Source organism: Apium graveolens, chromosome 7 (assembly GCF_009905375.1).
Source record: "Apium graveolens cultivar Ventura chromosome 7, ASM990537v1, whole genome shotgun sequence".
NCBI lineage: Eukaryota > Viridiplantae > Streptophyta > Magnoliopsida > Apiales > Apiaceae > Apium > Apium graveolens.
Window position 1 is genome coordinate 179,969,718 of NC_133653.1, and position 22,205 is coordinate 179,991,922.

The 22,205-nt window shown below is 30.7% G+C and overlaps 1 protein-coding gene across 1 annotated transcript; it reads right to left on the reverse strand.

Annotated features, from left to right (window-relative positions):
- Nucleotides 1-18,266: 18,266 nt before the first annotated feature.
- LOC141674222 (uncharacterized) lies at nucleotides 18,267-18,824 on the reverse strand. The gene is made up of 2 exons (XM_074480944.1): nucleotides 18,807-18,824; nucleotides 18,267-18,683 (listed from the first exon to the last, which is right to left on the reverse strand). The coding sequence occupies exons 1-2, from the start codon at nucleotides 18,822-18,824 to the stop codon at nucleotides 18,267-18,269; spliced, it is 435 nt and encodes a 144-aa protein (XP_074337045.1).
- Between the last annotated feature and the right edge of the window lie 3,381 nt (nucleotides 18,825-22,205).

A 22,205-nucleotide genomic window follows, 5' to 3' on the forward strand; every position in this document is an offset into this window, starting at 1 on the left:
CTTCCTGAGCGGTTGCTCAGCAGAGCTGAGCGGGCGCTCAGACCCCTTCTGGAAAATGCTCTATTTTTACTCCCGTTCTTTGCTGCATTCTGCTCCTATCTTCCCACTTGGAATGCCAAACACATACCAAGGCTTATTCTTGATGAAACCTCTCCACAAATGCAAGTAATATCATGAAATGTACAAACACTAGAAAAACGCATCAAATACACAAAATACTTGATTTCAAGACACCAATTCAAGCCATTATAAGATGTTCTAAGTGGTATAAAATGCTGCTTATCAATGAGATGGAGAAGATACGCTCTGAATATCAGACGTTGAAGAAAAAGTTAACCACCGCCAAATCCTGAACTAAGACAGCAATAAAGAAGACGATCCCAATTGTGGTTAGACGTTTGGACATTGATATTGTTGAGGAACAGGATCAACATGAAGGCCCAACGAAGGGTACTGAGGATGTGATTGAGATAGAGGATATAGAGAACGTACCAAATAATGGTGATAACATAGAGAACGTGATGAGCAACGTTATGATGATCCTAAGCATCGAGAAGGGGATAATGATAGAAGGAGATCAGGTGATAGAAGTACAAAGTCTCGAAACCAATTGCAGAGGAATTCAAAAATTATTACATGAAGTGATGGACTTAATTGAAAGAATCATTGGTATTCCGAAGCCATTAGACAAGGAGACTCCTATGAGCTATGCTGATTCAGCTTTTCATGACAACATCGCTTTGGTAGAGATACCGAAACATTTTACGGCGCCGCAAATGAGGCCATATGACGGCACTAGTGAGGCCATATGTGCAAGGGATTTGGTTCTACATTGTCAGGACCATCCTTATAATGGTTCGTGAATCTTCCACACAGGAGTATCAAGACATTTGCCAACCTAGAAGACGCATTTAACATGCAATTTGCTAGTACACTACAGGAAATCTTACATTCACCTACTAGTAATTTAGCTACAATTATGTAATAGTAGATAAATACTAACTTTCATTTACCATTATATAATTGTAACCGTTTTTGGTAGCTAAATGTCGACGTGATGGAAGTTGTTATGCAATTTAACCTATGGACCCACATACATGCTGAGGTGTTTCTATTGCTATAAAGTTTGAGACGCGGTCAATATTCCTCCATGTTAAATTAATTTTCTACTACAAGTGCAAGTCAATGCATTGCTCACCTATAAGATTTGTTTCTTTCTAAATAACAATTATTTTTAATATATAGTTTCTATTATATCCATTACGCCTGTAACTCAGATACTGTATATGTCCGATATAACTTATTTTATTCTTCCAAAAATGAATTGAAAATACTTTTTATAATTTTAATGTAGACTAGAAGATAACAAAGTTGAAATATTTGAAAATAAATTACGAAAGTGCATCAAACTAAAAACTATTTCATCAAACTAGTGAAAGTTATGTTTTTCAGAATTTAAAATACAATTACACATTATACGGCATAAGTTGGTTCTTGAATTTTTCATTATGAATTTATTATTTAGTATAAAAATTGGGAATTTATCATAAAATTGAAAAATTATTTGCGATGTAAATATACGATGTTGTATAAGAAGTTTCATTTAGTGTAAATTATGTTATCATCGTAAAACTGGAATAGTTTTTAAAAAACCCAAAAATATAATATTTGAAAAATATAAGTATTTTTAGATAACTATTTCAAACAGTGTGATTTGTGAATTATTACCATGATGCAAACGGAGGAGTAGAATTTGGGTTCGGAACTGCCTGTGAACGAATTAGATTTCACGTGTATTCTCCCGATTATCTATGAGTATCAGTAATCTCTCCTCGACGGGTTCTGTTCAAGTTTGACTTTACACAATATTAAATCCTACTGATTCTAATTTTAACCGATTTTGTGTGGAGTCTGCCACTCGAAATAATTTATGATAAAACGATTAAAAAGTTAAAACTATTATTTAGCAAAAAATTGTTAAAATTCTTAGTATAGAAATAAATTAAACCAATATACTACTCAATTATGATAATTGTGATGTGTATAATTGGAGAGCAATTCTACATATCCGGAAATGGATCACAAGTTCGTTCTTAAATAACACGTGATGCTTTGTCATCCCTCAAACTCATATGTATGCATTCAGGGTCCAATTATCGAATCCGTTAAATCCAATTATTAAAAAAATGTACTACGAGCCTCTCAAGTTTGAATTTCGTTAAAAACCAATATTTTTATAGTTATTTATAAGAAACTACAAATAAATTTTCAAGTTGCAATCCAACCAACAACAAATATTTACATTATCATTTATAGATTTACAAATTAGATTGATGGTTTAAATATGTCAATCATAAACTATTTTACAACATTTTAAGAAAAAATTTCAAAAATATAATTTTTCTAATTTTTTTGTTTTACAAATTTACTATATTATGAAAATTATTTACAAAAACACGGTGCAAACAAAGTCTAACTATACATGCAACTAGCTAGATATAGTTTTTGGTTGGGTTCGAGGTTAATATTCATTACATTATACGTTATATCTAATTGTAAGGATTTGCAAAAATCGTCGAATTTGCATTTATTTGCATCTAACTAATTGCTAGAAAAAATCGTATCTTTTTAAAAGAAATTTGAAAATTTAACATTTTAAAAATTAAAATTAAAAAATATATTTTTTTGCAATTTTTTTAAAAACCAATAGTATTTTGAGAAATTACCAAAAATACTATTTTTTTTGAATGTGGTTGCAATTTAATGATCTTTTAAAAAAATGCAAAAATACGGTTTTCAACTGAAAGCAACCACGTATACAATTTCTCTGAAGAAGTGCCAAAAAATACTTTTAGTTAAAATTGTGATTGCGCTGAGTTGCATTTGATCTTATATCTGGTTGCAATGGGTTGCAAAATCGTATTTTCGTAAAAAAAATTGAAAAATCATATTTTTGCAAAACAAAAATTATAAAATTGGATTTTTGTAAAAACCTCTAATATATTTACAAAACAAGTTTTGAATTTTGAATTTTCAAAAAAAAATCTTTTTCTAAGCAATACATATCCCTATAATTGTTAGAGTACAAATTAAAGAAATGTGCGAACAGTAAAAAAAAATTAGCGGGCAAACATCGATAAATAATTAATGAATTTTTTAAAATTAAGCACCTAAAATTCCCCCATAAATTTGAACTGTTTTCAAACTGTATAATGATACAACAAACCACCACATACACGTAATATATATAGGAGAGTACAAAACTAACAAGTAGGGTAATACTATCAGTTCTTTACCTCCAAGACCTCCCCTCACCATAACTTGCCATAGTATCATCTATATAGATTTGATAAAGTTTTGAATAGTTCTATCTTTAAGTACTTAAACACGTACCAACGACTCTTTTAACGAATGTGGCAAGGATCAATATTTCGTATAGAACTTATTTTATGTCCAATTTTTAGTCTGCCGTAGGTTGACAATATAGTGGTCCATTATTGAAAAGATGGTGAAGGTAGTTGTCTAATTATCTTTTTATTGAACACCTTTATAGTTTTAATATTTTACTAGATGCTTTATGAACACCTTTCTCATGTATTTTTTGAAATGTGTATCATTTGTTTGATGCATTACCTATCTATGAACCATGCTTAGTCTTTGTAAAACACGAGCATGTCCTTAATTCTTTTAACACTCGCATAAAACTATACATTCATTGCACTTTTCTTGTTCAATTTATTTCAGGAAAAGGTGAGAAGTGATCAAAAGTTGAGGTCGATATACGAAGAATTATCATATAAGTTCAAGTTCCACCTGCATTTGGGTGTCGAAGTGGATGAAAAATTGCTGGAAAGATGGGTATAGTCAAGTACTACATACTCCCGTTGTTGCGGTTCTTTTCGACTTTAACACCGACGTTTAAGAAAATAAACAAATGGTTTGTACTTGGTATTGTGTTCCCTTACCTGTTAGACATTGTGGCAACTAGAAGCAGCCGTCAATAAACATATCAGGTGTTGATAGCTATGCAATAAGTGCCCCGCGTGAACAATTTAAACAAAGCAGCTTTCGATAGCTTAATTTTCTGAGGCGCTTCTTGCAAATTTCTGTGTAATTTATACATTTTTTAATTTTTAAATTGTACGAACTGACATGAAACAAAATTTTTTGAATGTATTTTTAATTTGGTATTATATTTATTAATTTTATAAAAATATTGTTTGTTGAACGGATTAATTTGTTATGGATCAAAATTCTAATATTAACAAATCATTTAAAAAAAATTAGAATATTATTATATTATGAAAATATTAAGAATAAAATTTAATATTATGTTTAATTATATAGAAGACGCAATCAACATGCAATTTGCTAGTACGGTACAATAAATTTTATATTTACCTACCAGTAATTTAGCTACAATTATGTAATAGTAGATAAAGATTAACTTTAATTTACCATTATATAAATGTAACCATTTTTGGAAGCTAAATGTAGATATGATGGAAGTTGTTATACACTTTAACCTTTGGACCCACAGACATGCTGAGGTGTTTCTATTGCTTTAAAGTTTGAGCTGCGGTTAATATTCATCCATGTTAAATAAATTTTGTACTTCAAGTGCAAGTCCATGCGTTGCATACGTGTAAGATTTATTTCTTTCTAAATAACAATAATTTTTAATTATATAGTTTCTATTATATCCACTACGCTCGTAACTCGGATACCGTATATGTCTAATATAACTTATTTTATTCTTCCAAAAAAGTATAGAGAAATACTTTTTATAATTTTATTATAGACTAGAAGATAATAAAGTTGAAATATTTGAAAATAAATTATGAAAGTGCATCAAACTAAAAACTATTTCATCAAACTAGTAAAAGTTAATTTTTTGAGAATTTGAAATAAAATTACACATTATACGGCATAAGTTGGTTCTTCCATTTTTCATTATGAATTTATTATTTAGTATAAAAATTGGGAATTTATCAAAAAGAATTGAAAAATTATTTGCGATTTTATCAATTTTTTTACATAAAAATGCTATATATTCTGAAAATATGTGTAAAAATACGATGTTGTATAAGAAGTTGCATTTAGTCTAAATTATGGTATCAACGTAAAACTTTAATAGTTTTTAAAAAACCCAAAAAATACAATATTTGAAAAATATGAGTATTTTTAGATAACTATTGCAAATAGTGTGATTTGTGAATTATTGCCATGATGCAACCGGAGGAGTAGAATTTGGTTAGGGAACTACCTAAAACTTTTCGTCTGAGCTACGAATAAGATTTTACGGGTATTCTCCCGCTTATCTATAAGTATCAGTTATCTCCCCTTGACAGTTTCTATTCAAGTTTGACTTTGCACATTATTAAATCCTACGGATTCTAATTATAACCGGGTTTGTGGGGAGTCTGCCACTCGAGATAATTTATGATAACACGATTAAAAAGTAAAAATTGTTATTTAGCAAAAAAACCTTAAAAATGATAGTATAGAAATAAAGTTAAATCTGTATAATACTCAATTATAATAATTGTGATGTGTATAAGTGGAGAGCAATTCTACATATCCGTAAATGGATCAAAAGTTCGTTCCTAAATAACACGTGATACTTTGTCATTCCTCAGACTCATATGTATACATTAAGGGTCCATTTAATTTAAGTTTTATCAAAAATACAAATAAGTTTTCAGGTTGTAATCCAACCAATAAGAAATATTTACATTATCATTTATAGATTTACAAATTAGATTGATGGTTTAAATATGTCAATCATAACCTATATTACAACATTTTAAGAAAAATTATCAAAAAAATAATTTTTCTAATTTTTACGTTTTACAAATTTACTATATTATGAAAATATTTACAAAAATACGATGCAAGTATGCTTAAATATTCATAGGTTAACACTATTAGGACTTCCAGTAAAAATGGTAGGCTACAAATAAAACCAGAGACGTGCATATATATGAAAGATTGCAAGTCCATGATTAACCAACTTTTTCTTCCATTTTAAAACTTTTATTTGTGCTTAACACTCTAAACACTCTTATTTGTGCTTTCTCCATTATCAACCAACTTTCCCTTCCATTTTGAATCATTCTTCCTTCAATAACTGCACTCTATCTCATAATCTTTTCCATCATGGACCGATTTCTCATATGATCTCGATTCATCCCCAATCTCATCATGATGAGATTCATTTCTGCAAGTCTCATCTTCGGATCCTTTAATATCATCTTCACTAGAGGAATCAGACAATTCCTTATCCGCTACCAAATCTTTGAACTTGATCTCCTCTATGTGACAGTTAAATTTATAAAGATTAAAAAATAACTCTGAGTTTAGATTTAGATGTACTTTTTTAGAAAAAAACTCTGGTATTATATAGGCAACTTCTTACTAAATTTACTATAACTTTAGCATTTTTTCCTATCTATTATAATCATCATGATTGCAAATATAAAGGTCTTAATTATGGACGTGCTTATGTAAAAGTCGAAACAATTAGTATTTCTTGGTTCATCGCAGGAAAAAATTGATAACAACCTATGTAGACGGATATTAAGTTGATATAAAGCTATTTGGATTCTCTTTAGTTTCTGTTATATTCATATTTTTAGTCATGACATGATATGGTCAGAAGAAGGATGACAAGGAACACGATAGACGAGATGGGAAGAGTAAAAAGGCATTCGGGATACCAACAAATGCAATGACAATTACCAGAAAAACCAAAAGACTATGTCAATCTATAGTCCGAATTTGATGGAGTAACAGTCGGGCAATATAACAAGAATGGCAACCATATTGGAAAGTGGGAGAAAAAAGTAGGAAGTTAGAGAAAAAGAGAGGAACAAACTAGAAGATAAGGAAGCCAATTTGAGGAATAAGGGGGATAACGAAGACAGGGGTGGATATAAAGCATGCATCAATGAAATACAACAACACACAAATACAACTCACAGACTTCATCGAAGAAGTACATCCCCAAGCTCCAAGACTACACTAACCTAGCATGAAGGCTACAAATACGAGAGTAGCACTGATCATAGAAAGAGAAAGAAATAATATATCATGTGAAATCCATTGTAATCATTATAAATCATTTAGTGGATCGAATTTAGGTTGGGTAATGAATCTCACCCGTGATTTTTTCCCATTTACGGGTTTTCTGCGTCACCAATTCTTTGTGTTACTTTACTTTTTTTAGTTAAATTGTTCCTAATCTAATAACATCTCTGAAACAAAACAATCAACCAACCTTAGCATTAGACCTATAAATTTTGGTAAAAATAATTGGCATTGTCTATGGGAATCTTGTTAAGGATCCGGTTGGTTCACTATGATGGCAATCGATGATATTGAAAAACATGTTACAAATCAAGGGGCTGAGGCTGAGAGCAATAAAGAAATTGCAGCAACGTTGAAAAAAACTACTAGATGAGATGGAGAAGATACGCTCTGAATATGAGACGTTGAAGAAAGAGTTAACCACGACAAAATCCAGAACTAAGACAGCAACAAAGAAGACGATCCCAAGTGTGGTTAGACGCTTGGACATTGATATTGTTGAGAAACAGGATTAACATGAAGGGCCAACGAAGGGTACTGAGGATGTGATTGAGATAGAGGATATAGAGAACGTACCAAATAATGGTGATAACATAGAAAGACAACGTGATGAGCAATGTTATGATGATCCTGAGCATCGAGAAAGGGATAATGATAGAAGGAGATCACACGATAGAAGTACAAGGTCTCGAAACCAATTGCAGAGGAATTTAAAAATATTACATGAAGTGAGGGACTTAATTGAAATAATCGTTGGTATTCCGAAGCCATTGGAAAAGGAGACTCCTATGAGCTATGTTGATTCACCTTTTCATGATAACATCGCTTTGGTAGAGATACCGAAACGCTTTACGGTGCCGCAAATGAGGCCATATGACGGTACTAGTGATCCATTTGAACACATCGCACAATATAAGCAACGAATGTTTACGGTACCTATCATACATGACTTAAAAGAAGTTTGTATGTGCAAGGGATTTGGTTCTACATTGTCAGGACCATCCTTATAACTGTTCGTGAATCTTCCACACAGGAGTATCAAGATATTTGCCAACCTAAAAGAGGCATTTAACAGGCAATTTGCTAGTACACTACAAGAAATCTTACATTTACCTACCAGTAATTTAGCTAGAATTATATAATAGTAGATAAAGACTAACTTTCATTTACCATTATATAATTGTAACCGTTTTTGGTAGCTAAATATCGACGTGATGGAAGTTATGCACTTTAACCTACGGACCCACATACATGCTGAGGTGTTTCTATTGCTTTTAAGTTTGAGCCGCAGTCAATATTCCTCCATGTTAAATTAATTTTCTACTTCAAGTGCAAGTCAATGTGTTGCTTACCTGTAAGATTTGTTTCTTTCTAAATATCAATTATTTTTAATTATATAGTTTCTATTATATCCATTGCTCCTGTAACTAAGATACCGTATATGTCTAATATAACTTATTTTATTCTTCCAAAAACGAATAGAGTTATACTTTTTATAATTTTATTGTATTCTAGAAGATAACAAAGTTGAAATATTTGAAAATAAATTATAAAATTGCATCAAACTAAAAACTATTTCATTAAACTAGTGAAAGTTAATTTTTTCAGAATTTAAAATAAAATTACACATTATACGGCATAAGTTGGTTCTTGAATTTTTCATTATGAATTTATTATGTAGTATACAAATTTATTATTATTATACGGCATAATTTGCGATGTTACCAATTTGTTTTTTACAAAAATACTATTTATTCTGAAAATATGTGTAAATATACGATGTTGTATAAGAAGTTGCATTTAGTGTAAACTATGTTATCATCGTAAGACTTGAATAGTTTTTAAAACACCCAAAAATATAATATTTGAAAAATATGAGTATTTTTAGATAACTATTTCAAACAATGTGATTTGTGAATTATTACCATGATGCAAACGGAGGAGTAGAATTTGGGTACGGAACTACCTAAAACTTTTCCTGTGAACGAATAAGATTTCATGGGTATTCTCCCGATCTATGAGTATCCGTTATCTCTCCTCGACGGGTTTAGTTCAAGTTTGACTTTACACAATATTAAATCCTACTGATTCTAATTTTAACCGGTTTTGTGGGGAGTCTGCCACTCGAAATAATTTATGATAACACGATTAAAAAGTTAAAACTGTTATTTGGCAAAAAAATGTTAAAATTGTTAGTATAGAAATAAAATTAAATCAATATACTACTCAATTATGATAATTGTGATGTGTATAATTGGAGAGCAATTCTACGTATCCGGAAATGGACCACAAGTTTGTTCCTAAATAACACATGATACTTTGTCATTCCTCAAACTCATATGTATACACTCAGGGTCTAATTATCGAATCCGCTAAATCCAATTATTAAAAAAATGTACTACGAGACTCTCAAGTTCGAATTTTGTTAAACCCAATATTTTTATAGTTATTTATAAGAAACTACAAATAAGTTTTCAAGTTGTAATCCAACCAACAACAAATATTTACATTATCATTTATAGATTTACAAATTAGATTGATGGTTTAAATATGTCAATCATAAACTATTTTACAACATTTTAGGAAAAATTATCCAAAATATAATTTTTCTTTTTTTTTTTTACAAATTTACTATATTATGAAATTATTTACAAAAACACGGTGCAAACAAAGTCTAACTATACATTATTAGCTAATTGCAAACAAAGTCTAACTATACATTATTAGCTACACGGTGAAAATTATTAGCTAGATATAGTTTTTTGGTTGGGTTCGAGGTTAATATTCATTACATTCTACATTATATCTAATTGTGAGGAGTTGCAAAAATCGTCGAATTTGCATTTATTTACATCTAACTAATTGCAGAAAAATCGCATCTTTTTAAAAGAAATTTGAAAATATAACATTTTAAAAATTAAAATTAAAAAATATACTTTTTTTGTAATTTTTTTAAAAACCAATAGTATTTTGAGAAATTACAAAAAATACTATTTTTTCTAAATGTGTTTGCAATTTTACGATCTTCAAAAAAATGCAAAAATACGGTTTGCAACTAAAAGCAACCACGTATACAATTTCTCTGAAGAAGTGCCAGGAAATACTTTTAGTTGAAATTGTGGTTTGATCTTATATCTGGTTGCAATGGGTTGCAAAATCGTATTTTTGTAAAAAAAATAGAAAAATCGTATTTTTGCAAAACAAAAATTAAAAAATTGTATTTTTGTAAAAACCTCTAATATATTTATAAAACAAATTTTAAATTTTGAATTTTCAAAAAAAAATCTATTTATAAGCATTACATAGCCTAATAATTGTTAGAGTACAAATTAAAGAAATGTGCGAACTGTAAAAGGAATTAGCGGGCAAACATCGATAAATAATTTATGAATTTTTAAAATTAAGCGCCTAAAATTCTCCCATAAATTTAAACGGATTTCAAACTGTATAATGATACAACAAACCACTACATAGACGTAATCTATATCGGAAAGTACAAAACTAACCAGTAGCGTAATACTCCCCTCACCATAACTTGCCATAGTATCATCCATATAGATTTGATAAAGTTTAGAATAGTTCTATCTTTAAGTACTTCTTTTCACAATTGAAATATCATACTTAAACACATATGAACAACTCTTTTAACGAATGTGGCAAGGATCAATCTTTCGTATAGAACTTATTTTATATCCATATTTTAGTCTGCCGCGGGTTTACTATATGGCGGTCCATTATTGAAAAGACGGTGAAGGTAGTTATTTAATTATCTTTTTATTGAACACTATTATAGTTTTAATATTTTAGTAGATGCTCTACGAACACCTTTCTCATGTATTTAATTGAAATGTGTATCATTTGTTTGATGCATTACCTATCTATGAACCTTGCTTAGTCTTTGTAAAACACGAGCATATGCTTAATTCTTTTAACACTCGCATAAAACTATACATTCATTGCACTTTTCTTGTTCAATTTATTTCAGGAAAAGGTGAGAACTGATCAAAAGATTACCTTTTTGTTCAGAAGAAGTCACTTGGTGATGATGTTGACTATTTGTTGGATCGTTGGAACAACTCAGGTATAACAATTACCTCTTTTCTTGCTTAATTTCTATTTATTATTGCTTTTATTTTCATAGATTACCGTTAACTGCTATTGCATGTCTTTTACTCGGTATAGACCCAATCAGTCATGTAGACCATGCTTTGAGTGCTAAATTTACATAAGTCCCTACCTCTTCGATATCATTAGTTGTCGATCTGTTGTCATTTTATTAGCATTACATTTCCATTTTCGTGTAGTTAAACTCGTATTATACATATATGTAAAGATTTGTATACAAAAGTTCTATTATACTACACACACGCCATTATGTATTATACAAACTAATTTTAATTTTATAAATAAAATCAGTGGCTAGGATGAAGATCTCTAGTTCTCTTGATAGAGAGGTTCTCTCTAGATGTATATAATAAAAGTAAGGACACATAAACACCTAAAATTGTAATCAAAAAATTTACACTGATTTGAGGGTAATAATAGTCAAAGATATCAAGCTCAAAACATTATTTAGGATTGAATTTAAACCAACAAAGATGAAAAATAAAGAATTTATGAGTGATGATTCATGCATATAATAAACGTTATAAATCGATTATGGTTACTAGGAGAGACGTTCAACTAAAATTGCAAATAAAGCCACTGAATGAGCATTTTAATAAAATTATAAAGGAATATACTAATGGTTTTATAGAAAATAAAGTCAAATAAATATTTCCGTAAGATACCACAATCCCAAGTTTGGTGTTCCCTTCAAAAATTTGAAAATCCTCTTGATAGCCATTAAGTGTGATTCTTTAGGATTTGCTTGAAATTTAGCATACAAACATGTGGAAAAAATGATGTCTGGTCTAATTGCGGTTAAGTAAAGAAAAGATCCAATCACTCCTTTGTAACTTGATATATCTACACTTTTTTCTTTCTTACCTTCATCCAACTTGGTAGCTATAGACATAAGAGTTGATGCAGGTGAGCAGTCCACTATTCCAAATTTCGTCAAAAGATCTTTGACATACTTGGTTTAACTTCTAAAGATTCCATCAGTTCCTCTTAGAATCAAAAAAATTCCAAGTTAAATTTTATTTGAAAAAATAATATACGGGGAATTCTAAAATATTTAGAGATCATATTTCAGCTAATTTCTAGTTAAATTAAATTATTTTTGATTTATCAGGAATTAATCTGCTGCAACTAGTTAGCGGAGTTCTTGCCTTTAGGTCGAAGAATTTAACATACCAATTTCACTTATAAGTCTCGTGAAAGTTGCTTCATCTAAAGGTTTAGTGAAAATTTCAGTTAACTATTTTTCCGTTGGAACAAAAATAAGTTTAATAGTACCTTAATGAATATGCTTAGTTCTAGAATGATTGACTGGATTAGCCATAATAGATATTGCTCCAGTATTGTCACACATGATTCAAATCTTTTGTAACATTAGGCCATAATCCATCAGTTGGTTTCAAACCCAAAGCACTTGAGAACAACAACTTTCAGCAGCTACATATAGAGCTTCACTTTCATCAAGTCATTCCAAATCTGGATACTTGTTCCAAGTCTGGATACTTGTCATCATCAAATGTTGCATCTATGATTTCTATTATTTTCTTTGCTCTAGCACATAGACTCTGTTGGCAATCCAAATATCCCTGAAAAATAGCTTCAAATACTTTAAAGTCAAATTTTTCAACATATTCAGAGTTGTCTTTTAGCATAACGCATTTGCTTCCAAACACATGAAGATGTTTAACGGTAGGCTTCCTTTTTGACAAAATTGAGTAGGGTGACTTGCCAATATTTTTGTTGAGTAGATATCTATTTTGAGTGTAACATGTTATGTTAAAAGCTTCTTTTCAAAAACTTGTTGGCAGTTTGGCATCTTGCTAGCTAGCAGCCTCAACTAGAGTTCGATTTTTCCTTTCAACCATACCATTTTGTTGAGGTGTTCTTGTAGCTGAGAACTCTTGAACAATGCCTTTATCTTTATAAAATTCACCTAGAATTACATTCCTGAATATTTTGACACATTTTTTATCTTCAGCCTACTTCTCAATTTATTTGATATGTTCAATGATGAAGTGTGGAGTTTCATCTTTTGAATGCATAAATTCCACCCAAGTGTATCTTGAGTAGTCATGCACCATCACCAAAGCATACTTCTTTGTGGATAAAGACATGACATTTACATGTCCAAATAAATCCATGTGGATAAACTGTAGTGGTGCATTAATATAATTCACAGTTTTGCTCCTGTGACCGGGCCTCTTCATTTGCAAATTAATATGATAGGGAGCTTAGTAGTTACATTTGCAAATTAACTCAAACTCATCTATCTGCAAACAAGTCAAGTTCTCTGAACCAAGCCAAGGTTAATTATTTTAAAAAAAATGAAACGAGCTGATCAGAGTGTAACGACCGAAAGAATAGTAATGTTCAATATCGATTAATAAACTTTTTTCTTATAATGATATCAACATTGTCGATCTACACTTGTTTCTTAAATCTATATATATTTATTTTTGACTTCGAGGTTTAAGAATATGTCCAATTTTATTTTACACTATTTAGAAAATGCTAATTTTAGAAATCGTACATTACTTTTTAAAATATAGATGTCAAAATTTTATTATGTTCTAATATTTTACTAAAATTGGGTGTATGTAAATTATAGGTTATTTAATGATATTCATGAAATTATGAAAAAATTGGAGACAAATAAATCATGATTACAATGTTTGATAGTTCTCTTATGAAAAAATTAAGCATTAAATTTTGAAATATGAACGACATTTCCATAATAAGTAAATTATTAATTAACGACGAGAAAAATATATTTAGAAATATATTAGTGATTAGTAATAATTTATCATTTGTAATATATATCATTATAAATAATTTATTATAACCAAATTTTAACTGAGTTCGAGCTGATTTCGAGCTCAATTATTACCGACACCGGACTGAGTCCAAGCGATTTAGAGTTTAACGAGCCGAGTACTAGTTTAAAAGAAAAAAAGCTCTGCTTCACTCGTTTACTCATCCCAACTCATTTTCATGTTTAAGATCGTTTTGACTAAGGAGACGAGACGAACTGAGTTCAGTTCAAAGAGCCGATCTCCAATATTGTTCATAATAACTCTATTTATTTGTAGCCCTACTCATGAATAACTATCGTATCAAGTTTTTCTTTTGTTAAGGTGGTTAGTGTGTGTGAGCAAATCTTTACAAATTGACATTTGATTGCATGAGCAATATTGTGCTAAATTCAAAATTAAACTATTTAAGTTTACTAACTAAGACTCACGATCCAAAATTTTTTTACGTTATTTCTTCTCTAAATTATATTGTATTTTTATATTTATAAAACACTGGTAGTAGTAGACTCGGTCAAAAACCCAATTTTTCACCAAATAAAATCTGAAGGAATAATAATTTGAAAAAAATGTTCAAAAAATATTTTAGTTCATGTCCAAATTCTAAACACAACATATGTTTTCAAGATCGCCATCCTATGTTTTCATATTTGAACCATGCTTCTATTAGAGATGCTGGTGTACACTACACCATAGATGGCCTATAGCAACAACAAGAAAATGTTACAACAGGCCCAAAAAAATGTTACCACAGCCAAAAAAAGCTCTAAGGTAACATAAAAATTAAGTTGCTTTTTTTTCGAGTTACCTTTGACCCCTAAGGTAACATTCCTTTTGCCCTGATGCAACCTTGAATTTTGTGTTACAATAGACTTCAAAGGTGACATTAATATATGTCTATATTATCACAGTATACATGTTACCTTTGCACTTAGAATTTGTAAAAAAAAAGGGACCCCACATGTAGGGCCGCTGTGGCCCCACATGGGGTCACCAAATCATTATAATTTTTTTTCCCTACTGTAACAACTTTTTAATAATTTATATTATATTATACTAATTTGTTTGTAATATTGAAGTACCTAATCTAACATATTTCTCAAAAAAATTGACATGATTTGTTTGTAAATTGAACATGCCATAAACCTGTTTTCATACAAGTCAATAAAATAAAAAAAATCAAACCACCAAACTTCAAATCGGTACAATCCCCCCCCAAATACTACTTCCGTTTTCACACAATCACCATCAACTCCACATAATCAAAAAAATAGGTACGTAGTCTATAATCTAGGACGATATCAACTAAAATTTGATAATCAGTTTGACAATAATTTAGCAAGGCACGAGCTATTCTGATATGTTCCTGCTCATCATTATTTTCTGTTTCAGAGGATAAAGTAGCATCATATTTCACCGTTCCAGGATCAATACACCTATAGGTAACTGCAACTCCATCAGGATTGGAGCGTGGAATGTAGAATGAAGTAATGCCACAAACCTTACAGAAAGTGTGTTGCGCTGTATGAGTGTTGAAAGTGTAAGTTATGAGGAAGTCTGTTGAGTCTCCTAGAAGTTCAAATCTTTCGGCAGGGACAATAAGGTGGGTTTTTTTCTCATGTAACTGATAGAACAATTACAATCCCGGACTAATATACTTGCTGGTGCATGTACTTTCCATCTCACTCTTTTACAATGACATCCACCGCTATGAAGGAATTCTGTAGGCGCCCATTAATCTGTGTCCCTGTATCCCAGTAAATAAAAATTTAAAAAATAAAATCACACAAAAGGTTGCTGCAAAGGAGGATTAACTTCAGGATGCTTAAACAATCTATACATTTACCTCAGGAATACTTAAACATGTGTGAATAGCGGATTCCAAGTCATTACCTGAGTGAACAGCCTGTATGAATCCAGCTAGAAGTCGAGCATCTTCTTGGACTAAACATTGACCGACTCTCTGCTTCCGTTTAAACATCTGTGACTCGAGGTAAGATTAAGTAACATAAATATATGTATGTGCATATATTTCTTCAATGATTCATTAAAGACATCAAACCTTGTAAAATAGATCCTCAACTTTGTGTATGATATTGTGACTGTTAATATCTAGTCAAGATAAGGTTTATAAGCAATCATGGTTAATCATAAATAGGTTGTACATGATAAATTTACAGGCACCGACTCTCCTCAAGGAGTTGATGATGATAGAAACAGTTATACTAACATTTCCAATATTTTATACATTTTATTATGCTTGTATCTGCAGCCATTTCTTTTTAATTTTGATGTTAGGATACTAGACCGGATTTTATAAGATAAGTTCAGACTCCATGATTTTCAAGATAGCATAGGTTGTACAATGTTACTCATAGTGTGGATATTATCATCATCTCGGTTCCACTTCTCACACTTTACCTGACCATCAACTGCAGAGTAACAACGAGTTGATTGAAGTGGTGAGTACTAATAAAGTAACAAGTGGAATCTGAATTTTTATATTATGAAATCTGCAATTAATTAAAATAACACATATATAATATCCACTAGTAACTTGCAGTTTAAAAAGAAACATGTTTCATATCCAGAAGACATATGGTTTATGTCTTCCATACTTAACAAAACTAACCTAGGTTTATTAAAACTCAAATCAGTTAGTGACATTATCATCGAAAGCTACAAGAGGCTCGGAGATTTCAAACCTGATCGTTAATCGCAATGTCATCGGGAGAGTCCTGATTTTGAGTAAGGTGTGAGAACATATTAGGTGTGAGACGAAACACCTTGAAAAAATGACTGCTGCGGTAGCTGCTGCGATCGAAGCTTAGAAGCATCTTGACTTCTCCCGAAAATCAAAGACTCAACGCCAGTATTAGCAACATTAGATCTCCTTCCATCACTAAAACACAACAATCAGCATACAATTAATCACACATAATCATAAATTCATCTCCATCACTCGCACTAAACACAATAACAATCATCATATAAACAATAATTGAAAATTCAGCTCTGTTGCTCAATATTCGATTTCATTTTATCATGAAAACACAATAAACATAATCAAAAATTCATCTACATCACTCATAGTAAATACAATAATCATTATCATATATATACATAATAGAAAATTCATTTCCATCAGTTGTAATAAGCACAATAATCATCATCACATATACACATAATCACCGATGCTCAATATTAGATCTCAACTCATTGCGAAAACACAAAAATCATCATATAAACAATCATATACATAAATAATCAAACATTTATCTAGTCAATCACAGTAATTAGCAAAAGACAATCATATATAAACACAGAGGCGTGTATCTAAATATATAGAACCTGGCTTGAGGAGGAAGAACAGAGATAGAGCTGAGATTACAAGCTTTATTCATCTTCATCTTCATTCACTCCTAACAAACTAAGGATTTGGCCCTCGAAACTCAGGTCCCAGCTGAGGATCCTGCAAAGACCGTCCAAGAGCACGTGGCCGAGACTGTTACCCAGGTAATTAGTTAAGTTAACTATTCCTTTAGTTTAGATTTTATGCATTATATTTTTATATGATAACTAATAAAACAAAAACGTATCGTATTTAAATATACCTTAATTCCTTGCAATACCAATCAGTTGATTTCATTTTCACATATATAAAGCAGGAGATCAATGGCGGAGAGGAAAAGAAAGGGGAACCTCTGGTAGATGTTTCTGCTCCAGCTGATGAGGCTCCCAAGGCCGAGGAGGTGAAAACTGCTGAGCCAGAAACTATATCCGAGATAACGACAGAGGAGAAGCCAAAGGAGGAAGCAGCTGTGGAGAAAGTGGTAGAACCTGTCAAGGAAACAACAGCTGAGGAAGTTGCACAAAAATCCGATATAAAAACTGAGGTTGTCCCTACCCAAGTTGTTTGAGCATTCTTATATTTAACTACATGAATTAGAGGGGAGTTTCTTACAGTTATTTAGGTTTGCATCTAACCTACACACCATTTCTCCAGGCCCATTGAGAAGCTGTGTTGCAAAAGCAATTGGATTCATAGATATGATGATATTACATCTATGAAAAATGAAATTTTAATATATATCCAAGAAAGCCCAATTTCACAAACAACACAAAACTCGAAATTACTAAGAATTAAAACAGAATATCTCATACACTACAAAAAAGTTCCTAAAATTCACAATGAAAGTCAAATTTAGCAAAAAACTTAGATCTTGAAACTACCTGAGCAAGGAGCTAATCAACAAGAGCACACCCACTACAATCCGAAAACTCAAACGACAACTCATCTCCCCTTTGGCCCACATCAATCTTCTCAGACCTCTTTTCAACATTCTGGGTTTGCAAATTCAAGTCCTTCAAGGTGTTTGACAAAAGTTCCCAACGAGAAAGCTCAGCTTGGTACTTCTCTTTAAGTTTTAACAGAGCATTTCTTCTCCGAATCTTTCGATTGTTGTCCTCAACAAGTGGATCTGGAGGGGGAGCAGAAGTGGCGGCAGTGATATCGAGGCGAGGGCGCTTGTTGCGCTTGTAGACGAAGCCATCACCGTTGATGAGCTCCCCTTGGTCTTCTTCTGATAAAGAAATTGCGCACAAGCGGGAAGACCCGTGAAGCCTCAAACCAATTGTGTTGAATCCTTTTACAGTGAAGCCCTAAATTGATACGACGTGAATCGATTGAAAACTGAGATAGATATGTTTAGAGTGTGATAGAGCGGCTGAGAGCCCGCTTCTCCAAAATTTTGAGCCCGCTCTCTAAAATTTTTGAAGCCTAACCAGACTCCAAAAAACCATTACTACTCACTTTTATTTTTTAATTTTTAACTTTTAATAAATTTTTAAGTTTAAATAATATTCAATTTTTTTATTAATAAAAATTATCAGTTACTAATTAGTACTGTTAACAAAATTTAACAAAAAAATCATTTTATCAATCTTAGCTAATATTAATATTATTATTTAATTATATTATCAAAATTGATTAATTTTCAAGTCAACTAATTATATATATTTAATTTTTTTGTAAAATGTTACTTTTTTTTATCTATTAACACTCTATTGTAACATAAGTTTCCACGTGTTACCGTTTGTACCACTTTGAAGCTACAGTAACATATTACAAAGGCTATGGTAACATAAAAAATACTACGTTGCGGTAGGCTAAGATGAGTATAGCTAAGGTAACATAATTTTGTAACACACATGATTAAACCATTGCGATAGGCCATCTATGGCGTAGTGGTAGGAGAGGGGCAAATGGGAAAATAAGAAATATGTAGTGACAGACCAAAGAAATGAGCAGTAAATGAATGGCGTCTCATGGCTGTAGGAGAAGAGGAGCTAGAACAAGCTTACAGTAAGGAATAAAAATGGAGGAATAAGTGGAAAAAATATATTGATTAGATCTGAATAAAGTGAATTTTTTTTTAAAAAAATTATTAATTTGGATTCTCATTTTTCACGTGTCTCTTATCAAAAAAATACTTATTTAAGGTAAATATACTATTTTTAATTTCATAATATATTCTAACAATTTAAGATTTCGTGATTGTGATAAATAATCCTCTTTCCTAATATTATTGAATACCAAAAGGAAAAAACATGTCCTCATTGAAGATTAACTGAACATATATATTTTTTCTTCATAACTCCCACATAAATCATCAATCCTCAAACTTACAATTATAGAAAAGTTAGGAGAAGATAGATCATACTGAATTCTATTATATGCATTTAATAAGATATGTAACCTTGTGTGCCAGCTACTTTCTTTTAACCTTTCATCCACAAGATTTACTAGGGGGTTTGCTTGGTATCAGCCATCTACAAATTAAATAAGAATGGTTTTCAATCAATAGCTCTTATGAATACTAAATGACATACAAATAATTAGATAAATCAAAATGCCTTGGAAGAACTTTAAACTGTACTTCATATACAGGAAAAAAATTAAAAGATAAATAATCACTTAAATTACCTAGTTATAATTCTTCTTCAAAAATTTTGAGATTTATTTCTTGTTTATCACTTCCTAATGAAGATGTATAAAAAAGTTTGAAGGAACAAATGGGGATGGGGAAACCTCCATTTGACCGTCTATAATCAATCTTAAAGCTAGGGTAGGGATCATAAACTCCCTCCAATCAACGTGTTTTTATTGGAATCTTCAAAAATATTTGGATTGTGGATCTTTTTTTAATAAAATGGTAATAATTCTAAAATTAAAGAAAATATAGATGATTGTGTGCAAAATATACTAAGATTTATACATGGTACAAAGATTTTTGGTTATTACATATATCACTTGAGTTTAACATCATTTAACAATAAATGAGTAAAATTTTTAAAAACATTTATTTTATACATACAACATTTTTAGAATATTCCATAATTTATTAAAAAATTGCAAAACTTTCTACGAAATTATGATATTTTCTTATAGCTAGTGATCAACAAATACATAACTAGAGTTCACATTTGTGTGTGTTAAAGAACAGTTATACATGTGTTCAATTCTAATATATATAATTTTAGATTGGTATTATTAAGAAAATTATAATAAATTAACAATATTTCATAATTTTGTACCCAATGGGTGAATAGATAAAGAAAATTAAGAAGTATATAATATTAATTAAAAAAAATTAGTAACGGCTAAGCACACATCTATATTAAAGAAATGATTTTTTTAAGAAAAATAAAAGATCATATTACAATACAAAAAAAAACGGGTATTTCCTACCGAGAAATTGGTTGGAAATGCCCCAAAATCGATAGGAAATGACGAAATTCCTAGGTAATGACGAAATCCTTTCGATTGGTTTGGTAATGAAAATTATGTATTGGGTAATCAAATGCAATACTATTTGTTGGTTTTTGATTTTATCTATTTTTTTGTATGTGTATAATTTAATCATCTAAATATTTAACATCAGTTAATATAACTATAAATTATGTATAAAATGTTTATCTACATAACAAATATTTTTAAAAAATTGATATAAAAAGTCCATTCTCTACAGCTACGAAAACATCAGTTTTTAAATAACCAGACATTAGTTTATAGCTGATGTATATTAACCAGATATCGCCTAAAACCGATGTTTATGTACATATTTGACATTAGTATTTGCAAGGAGCTGATGCCTGGGGTGATTTTTGACAACGGTTCTGGACCGATATGAAATCAAAGGAACTGATATCTGGGATGATATTTCATATTAGTTTTGGACCGATATGAAAAAAAAAACTTTTCTCTACACCCGTGTAGACATTGGGTTTGAAGAAATAAACATCAGTTCAGAACTGGTGTATATTGACCTTTTTCTAGTAGTATTTCAGGACCTTCACAGGCAAGTAAGCTTTCTAAGTCAAATCCTGATTTAAAGCTCAAAGGCATAGTTCCTGACACTGATTTTGATGTTCCTGAGAAATCTTCTGGTGATGATGCTGAGTCTGATGATTCTGATGATGATGATAATCCAGATGATGGTGCTCTGAAAGCTGGAATAGAAGCATCTAAATTATCTATTTTTGGTTCATCATCTGGTCATGCTCCCACTCTTAATACTCATAGGGTTATGAATGGAATCACTTTTGGGACTACCAAGTGAGAAGATCTCTCTGAACACTACAAGAAAAAAGGCTAAAAGCCACTGGTTTAAAATCAGTTGCTTTTACCTATAAACGACTGAAATCGGTGGAATTTAGTACAAAATTTATATAAAAGACCGCTTTGACGGTTGCTTTTAATTCAAGTCAAAGTTTCACACAACCCCTTTAACATTTTCGTGAAAATTTAAACTTCCCGCTTCTTGATTTTCACCGAATTTTAAATTTCCCGCTTACATATTAAAGTCACTGAAGACGGTGGATTTTATATGGTCAATTTCAAACACAAAAATGGCCTGGAGCCATATATTCTTAATTCTTTAAAATTGAAACCTGTCTCATTCATTTATCAATTTAACTAACCATTCACATTTAATAACTTGCGTCAAAACAGAAAAAATGAACAACCAAAAATGAAAAGACATAATTACATTCCACACAAATCCTTTAAAAACTATTAGCAGCCGCTACACCAAATAGCAGCCGCTACATCAAGTTTAAGTTAACTGCTACATAGTTTGCTTAAAAGTATCAGCTAACAAAAGTAATTAACTTATAAAAATT